The sequence below is a fragment of the Mus caroli genome, chromosome 1, assembly GCF_900094665.2.
Source record: "Mus caroli chromosome 1, CAROLI_EIJ_v1.1, whole genome shotgun sequence".
NCBI lineage: Eukaryota > Metazoa > Chordata > Mammalia > Rodentia > Muridae > Mus > Mus caroli.
Window position 1 is genome coordinate 86,737,363 of NC_034570.1, and position 8,064 is coordinate 86,745,426.

Here is an 8,064-nt window from a genome sequence, read left to right on the forward strand (position 1 = left end):
GTTTCTCTGTGTAACAGTCCTGGCTGTCTTTGAACTTGATTTGTAGACCAGGCTGGCCTCAATCTCACAAAGACCCACCTGCCTCTGCCTCTGGAGTGCTGAGATTAAAATTGTGCACCACCAGCGCCCTGCTTAAATGCTTTCTTTCATAAGTTGCCTTTATCACATAAGGTGTCTCTTCACAGCAATGGAACAGTAACTAAGACAGCATCTCTGGAGCCTGTGTCGACCTTGACATCTGGGTGGTGAGAGACTCCAGGGTACTGTCCTCCAACAAGCAGCCGACCCTGGCTTACAGCCACCCTTCATACGACTGGCCAAAACAAAGAGGCAAGGATTTCAGTGTCCTGTTGTCTTAGCCACACAAGGAGGGCAGTGTTCAAGGCTTTCTCCTAAGCTAAGAACGAGAGCTGGCCATGAAGGACAGGATTAGGGAGCCAAACCATGGATTGCTATGGCTGTGTGGGTCAGCTGCCGTCTTGTCAATCTGTGTGGGACCTGCCCAGATGGATTTCCCTCTCAAGTGTTAACTATGCTCAGCAGTTCTCAGAGTGTTAAATTAATTCAGTTAGTAAGGAAGGAATTTTGAGATAGGATCTTACTATGTATGACCTGGCTGACCTGACTTACCGACCCCAGTTTTGTTTTTTATGAGACAGGGTATGCCTTGGCCTTGAACTCACTCAGATCTGCCTGTCTCTGCCTCCAGAGTATTCAGATTAAAAGCTCTTTATTTTATTTCCTTAGAAATGAAATTTTCATGCAGCAAAAATCTACAAAAAATACTTTCTTGTATTTATTTCCTACATCACAGTCATCTTTCAAAGGTCTCTTTTTTTATCCCAAGTTTGTAAAAAAATTTTTTTTCCCCTCTTAGTATAAAGAAAGCTTTGAAGAAGAAAGTATTTCTGGCATTTAGTTACACATCTACAGAACTATTAGGCACAAAAATTAGGAAATCTGTGGATTCCTCATAGGTCCATCTGGAGCCACTCCCTCCAAGACCCCACTGAGAGGGCTAACATGGACGGTGAGGAGAAAGAGAAAGTCTGACTTGACCAGGGAAATCTTCCTGGCTCAGACATCCCAGCTGCCAGGGCTCTGCCCGCCTGGTGATACAGGAAGGGGAGGCGAGTGAAGGGCCAGCTGTCCCTTCTGAGCCTTGGAGGAGGTCTCATTTCTCATTAGGATTCAGCAGTTAAGCTAGGTCACTGGTGTATGTTATGTGTTTGCTTGTGTTGGGATGGGGGGGGGGTAGAGGGTGGGGCATTGGGCACCACACCTGAGCCAGTAGGTAAGCTTCCTAGGGATTTAAGTTCAGTTTTCACTGAACCTATGCCCCACCTGGCATGCTGAGAACTGGCTGTCTTGTACTCAAGGAAGTGGGAGGTCTTGACCGGTGCTTCCCTGTCCATCTCCTGGCGGCTCTGAGGCAGGATGCTGTCCATCCTGAGAGGCACACAGAGGTAAGGTGGCTCTGGGTGGCCAGCTGAGGGGGGCACTTGCCTTCCTTCTAGAATAGTTCAAGAAGCTGGCAAAACATGTTGACTGTATTTGTCTTTGAAAGGAAGTTGGTTTGGATTTGGGGAATTAGTGCTCATGTTTCATTGAAATCAATCTTTTTAGATTTTGTTTCAGCCTTTTAATGTTTGTGATGCTGAAGATTAACCCAGATATTTGCCCTTCAGTCTGTGGCTGAAGCAGCCCTCAACCATAGAATTATACCTCAAGCCCAATTTCACTTGGGACAGGAGAGCCTTTTGGAGTTTGGAAAGCCCGAAAGAAAGTTCCACCCCAGCACAGAGGTATCAGGATTACCTGGATTATTTGGGAAGATTTTTTGGTGGGGGCACTGGGATCAGGGACTTACTGGCTTGGTTCAGTGACTTTGGTCCTGGCTCATGGCTGGGACCCTGTTTTTATAAGAATGTCTGGGCTCTGAGGCCCTGACAGACTTGTCCTTGTTCAGAGCCACAGAGTGAAGGTTCGCCTCTGCCCTGAATTATCTACGCTTCTCTTCTCATGGGTATTGTTGGAATATTGTAAAGAATAGATAGACTCAGAGGTTTTCTGGTTACTGACGGTTAAAGCACAGAGCTCTGTAAACTTCAGGGCTGCCCTTAGCTTAGGGGCATTCCATACCAGCGAGGTTCCTGTTGTCTCTTCCGCACCTAGTCTGATAGTGGAAAGCTTGATGAAAACCTATGTTTTAGAGCGTTGAGCTTAAGCAAAGTCTCTCTCAGGGACAAAGCTGTCCATATAGGAGGGGGTCTGTGTGACCTTGTGAGTGGTTTCCATGGGAGGCCGATGTGGGCATGGATTCTGTGTGTCCCTGTGGTCATCTGTCACTTAAGGCCAGCTATTGTATCCCAGTCTGGAGGCTGGCTTTGCAGAGGAGTGGGTAAAGTAAGGAAGCTTAGGTATAGTTTGGTGGTGTCCACCACATTGGCCAAACAGGGTGGGAGAGATGAGAACTGAGGCTGAGTGTGGTGGCCTCAGAATGTTTGATGTGTGACAACTTTTCCCTGGGAGACAAAACTTAAATCATCTACTCATCCCAGATAAGAACCCTAGAGAAACCAAAGTACAGATAATGCACCACTAAAGTCCAATTTGATAAAGAATGAGTTTTATTGGGGTCACTTACTTGTGGGTGAGAGGTTACTTAAAGAAACAGAAATGATTCAGAGTTAACTGAATCACCAAAGCCCATCCCAGAGCATGGGTGACAGCTCACAGATCTGTGAACCTGCAGCTCAGCTTGCAGGCAGCTTAGCAGTTTGGAGGCTGTCCTTTCCAGGTGCCTCAGTTGATCTAAACCTCTTCTAGGTAGTTGTTCTGGTCCCAGTCTTAGAGATGGAGGGAGAGCCTCATCTTTTCTTGCTTACTCTGGAGGTGGGGTAGTGGTGTCTATTGAATCTGCTCAATTTCAGGGACTTCTGAAGGTATTTTGAGTTGTTTATCTGCCAGCTGAAGGAGCTTCCCACAAGATGGCATGGTTAATTCTCTGAGCAAGCCTTTATGTGACAATGCCTTTAATCCCAGCACTGAGGCCGCATAAGCAGGAAGATCTCTTGTGAGTTCAAAGCTAGCCACAGTTACAAGTGAGATCACATTTCAATAATTAATCAAGCAAGCAAATAAATAAGTGAAACTACCCGCTGAGTGTGGTGGTGTATACCTTTAATCTCAGCACTGGGGAGGTAGAAGTAGGCAGACCTCTCTCATTTTCAAACCAGCGTGGACTACATAGCAAGTGTAACCTAACTTTTGCCTACTTTGTGAGTTCTTCTCTGCCCTTATTGTACCCTTTCAATCCCCTGACACTAGAGAGGAGAGAAAAGGGGGAAGAGGGGAGAGGGATGGTGGGGGACGTTATCATTAGACTACTTTCTGTTGATCAGGACATTGAATTCCTTGGCACAAGTTTTATATTTGAGGTCAGGATCTCTAAATTTCTTCATGCTTCTTCCTTATGTATGACTACTTAACAAACCACAGACAACCTCTCATGGGGCCCTAACATGTATATAACCTCTGAAAAGTCCCCAGAATTCCAAGTGTCACACAGTTGCTGAAACTATCTCCAGCTGGCAAAACCATGCCTCTGTTAGAGCAGGAGGCAAATGGTAGTCAGCTGCTGTGGACAATCTGAAGCTGCACCACATCCCACACCTGGGGTTAAAAGCAAAACATTCTTATAATAGTTCTATGTCTTTTTAGAGATTTGTTTATTTATTTTATGTACATGAGTATACTATAGCTGTCTTCAGGCACACCAGAAGATGGTCTCAGATCCCATTGCAGATGGTTGTGAGCCACCATGTGGTTGCTGGGAATTGAACTCAGGATCACTGGAAGAACAGTCAGTGCTCTTAACAGCTGATCCATCTCCAGAATTCTCATCACAAACAATTTTCAGGACAGTCAGAGCTACAGAGAAACTGTCTCAAGAACAAAAACTAACAAACAAAACATGAAGGAAGGAAGGAAAGAAGAAAGAAAGGAAGGACCGAGGCCAGTTTTCTGTCCATGGGGGAGCTCCTTTGTTGGCTGTTCTCTTATCCTTTTATGGGGCATATTGGCTGGACACTGCCTGGGAAGGGCTCTTTCTGTCAGGAATCCTAAAAAATAAAAGTCTGCCTCATGATTCAATCAGGTCCTGGCCAGTTCCTGGTTAGATGGTATACTGTTTTGCTTGTAGATGTCACCTGACATATTGTAGAACTGTGTCCATAGAATCTGGCTGGCTGACTGGAGTGCCACCATGTCTGCGGAATGGGAGGGGACATGGAGGAGAGGGTGGTATAGAATCCTTTGTGACAGGAGTGGCAATTTGTGGAGTTTCCATGTCATTTGTGGACCAACCATGGTTTGCAAGAAACTAACAGAAAGAGGATTTCAGAGACGGTTAGTACTGTACATCATCTGCCTGCCTACCTTTTGGGAGGTAGCACATGAAACTCTCTGATCCGGGCAAAGCCATCCTGCTGGATCACTGGCTAGTGATACTTGCTCTGAGTTTCCAGGTGGTTCCTAAGTTGGACTTACCTCCTATATGAGTAGGTATAGGTCAAGTTACCCATTGACTAGCATGGCAGGAGGCCATGGGACTGACAGGTTGCCCTCTAGGACTATACCCAAAGTGGATAAGTGGAGGGTGGAGGAGAGGTGCCACAGTTGGGGGGAGCAGAGGTGTGGGCATGTGGGAAGGAGCATGGTGCATGCTTTCTTACAAGTAGCTTTGCTTCTTGCCTCCTTTCTGGGTATCTCAGTCTGGGTAAGGTTTAAAACCAGAGTTTCTAGGTGGTCCAGATTGGAAGAATGGTACAAGTTTTGTAATATTTCCAGGACCACGAACCATTTGCTGCTACCAGGAATAATCTTTGTTGCACAGTGCTTGGCCATCAGCAGGGGTTGCACTTGCCAGACAGGTGCGGTGACTTCTGTTTCTCTCTAAATTATGTTGGGATCTATGAGAGTTGTGGCCTCAGCTTTTCACAGCTTCTGCAGTAAAGGCAGGGTGTGGTGAGGGGGTAGGACCAGGTGCTTGGGTAAAGAGACTTGACGGTTAGGCCTGGGGCCATTCATCAGAAAGTGTTGTTTTCTTGGTAGCTCACAAGAGCCTCACAGCTACACTGGGGAAGGGAACTGGAACAGTCTGGGGATGATTGTTGATGACTGGGTCACAAGATCCCTTTATACTGGCCCCTGTGACCATTTCACGCAGAGCAGGTGTGGGTTTCATGGTTCCCATTCCTGTGTCCCCTTCAGTGTGGAAGCCCCTTGATTGTAGGACCCGTGTGGGTCACTCAAGCTGTGGAAGAAGTGGAGTTGGAGGGCTTCGATGTATATCAGGGGACCAGTTTCTGGGCAAAGACCTTAGGTTATGGCTTCCATCTAAGGGCAGAATAGACAAAAGCCTGGGACTGCCTGGGCCTGGAAGATGGTGTCCACAACAGGGATTCTTGGGAATCATGGGAAACGTGCCCTTTCCACCCATGTTCTTGACATGCACAGTGCTTGGTCCTTAGATGAGAAGACTCAACAGTACCATGGTTTCACTGAGGTCATCTAAGATCCAGCTGGTAAATAAAGCAGCCAGCCTTGAAAGTTAACTGGCTTCTTCTACAGAAAAATTAGGGCCAGCAAAGTAGCTCAGCAGGTGACCATGCTTGTTGGCCAGCCTACCAACCTGAGTCTAGTCAGAGAACTCTTGTGGTGGAAGGAGAGAACTGACTCCTGCAAACTGTCCACTGACATTTCACATGCATGTCATAGCATGCATGCACGCACATACACATATGAGCAAGCGCACATATGTAAAATAAATAAATAAATAAATAAATAAACAAACAAATATATGTATCAGAACTTTTAAAGGAAAAATAATTGTCCCTTATTTTATTTATTTATTTTTTTGCCTCTCTAAGCTGGCCTTTGGAGCCAAAAGCCAGATGGTCTTACATTATAGATATATTTATGTAGATATTCTGATTCCATAGTGCTTGTTGGAGTCGCTGCCATAAGGCTTGTAAAGGACTTAGAAATGTTTGCATACATCTTGAGAGGATGGCAAAGGGACTCAAAGTGGAAAGGTTTTGTTGTTGTTGTTGTGTTTTTTTTTTTTTTTCCGAGATAGGGTTTCTCTGTTAGCCTCGGATGTCCTGGAGCTCAGGCTGTCTTCAAACTCACAGATCCATCTTCCTCTCCCTCCCCAGTGCTAGGATTAAAGGTGTGCACCCCCATTACCTGGCTCACAGTGCAAAGTTTTTGTTTTTTTGAGACAGGGTTTCTCTGTGTAGCTGTCCTGGAACTCACTTTGTAGACCAGGCTGGGCTTGAACTAAGAAATCTGCTTGCCCCTGCCTCCCAAGCGCTGGGATTAAAGGCGTGCGCCACCACTGCCTGGCTCAGTGCAAAGTTTTTAAGTCAATGCTGTGAGAAAGAAGGGAAGAGTCCTATCTCTTTCTGTACATAAGAATCAAGATTCATTTTTTAAAATTCAAGCTTCTATTTGTCCTCATGCAGAGGATGGGCTGGGTGCAGGCAGGGTCTTGGACTATGGCTGCCCTGGTCCCCCTGTTCAGGCAGGGAGGATGTGTGGCAGGTTGTCGGCTGTGTTGAGTCAGAGGCAAGCTGGTGTGCTTTTCAGCTTGTGATTTGGGAGCCCTGGAGCCTGACTTGGCATTAGAACTGTCCCTGTAAAGTCTCATTCCTGGAAATCCATAAGACAGATGGTTAGTGTGTGCTGAAATTTTATGAATCTGAGAGGAGGCCAGTAAGAGACAGCATGTTTAAGGAAGGATTTTTATGTAGAAGAATAAACGGATGTCGGGAAGAGAAGAAGGTGAGCAGTCCNTTGGCTTTGTTCTGCACTGTTCTTATCAGATGGCGATGTTATTCTAAGTACAGAAGGCTGTAAACTGTCCAGCCCTTTGCAGTCACCTCCCCAGGGAGTGCTAGCCATAGTGACATGGGGTGGAGCCTAGGTTGATATTGGGAAGACTCATGGCCTCTAACTCAATGACATGTGTTCAGTAGACATTCTACAACATCATTTCCGTCTTCTGTTTTTCAACCTTCTCTGTGTCAACACTGTTCATCCAGGAGAGAGATCACCCGGAAACTGAGTGTATTTGACCCATTTTAGACCACTGCAGTTGTGTTTCCCATTTCATTCCTTCATTTCATAGGGACTGTGATGCATATTTAATTCCTTCATTCCACAGAGGGACCAAGGCATCTCCTCTGGGGAGCTCCTGAGCTCTGTGTCTATACAGATTTTCAGGGAGTGTGTGGGGACATGACTGACACACATCAGAGGTGACATGTCCCATCCTAGCTAGGGTAGAACTTNGAATGGCACTGTGGGGTGGCAGTGGGTAGTGGTGCTTTATTGGGGTGTGTCTTAGTTAGGACTGCACTGCTGTGAACAGACACCATGACTGAGGCAACTCTTATAAGCAAAACATTTAATTCAGACTGACTTACAGGTTCAGAGGTTCAATCCAGTATCATCATGGCAGCATCCAGGCAGGCATGATGCAGCAGGAGCTGAACATTCTATATCTGAAATTTCATCTGAAGGCCACTAGGAGAACATTAGCTCCCACATGGTTAGGAGAAAGGTCTCATTGCCCAACCCCCCTAGTGACACAGTTCGTCCAACAAGGCCATACCTCCTAATAGTGCCACTCCCTGGGATAAGCATATTCCAACCATGTTAGGGTCCTGAGGGGTTTTATGCTGTATGTCATTATGGGATGCCCACATGTATGATGGCTTGTGTGTTTGGGGAAGGCAGGAGACAAATATGACTGGAAGAAACTCAGTTAATAGCTGTAGTTTCTGAATTATATATATAGGTGCAGCCTCAAGAGGGTTTCTGCCATAGGTGGAGCCCCATGTTTGTCCATGCATAAGACCTGGAAAATGTAGCCTTCTTGGAGGAGCAAGCATCCTTAGCCCCCACACTAGAGTCCCTAATGACTGTTTCCTATCAGAGGTGCCCAGTGTTCCTTAGAGACATGGATGAGTCTAGGCCTGGGCCAAGAAAGTGGAA

The 8,064-nt window shown here is 46.2% G+C and overlaps 1 protein-coding gene across 1 annotated transcript in view; it reads left to right on the forward strand.

Moving 5' to 3' along the window:
* The first annotated feature begins 1,186 nt into the window (after positions 1-1,186).
* LOC110299556 (galactose-3-O-sulfotransferase 2) overlaps positions 1,187-8,064 on the forward strand; it is a 14,377-nt gene continuing 7,499 nt past the window's right edge. Inside the window, exon 1 of the mRNA XM_021169263.1 lies at positions 1,187-1,466. Coding sequence (XP_021024922.1) covers positions 1,438-1,466 — 29 coding nt within the window. The 5' untranslated portion in view covers positions 1,187-1,437. The remainder of the gene's footprint in view (positions 1,467-8,064) is intronic.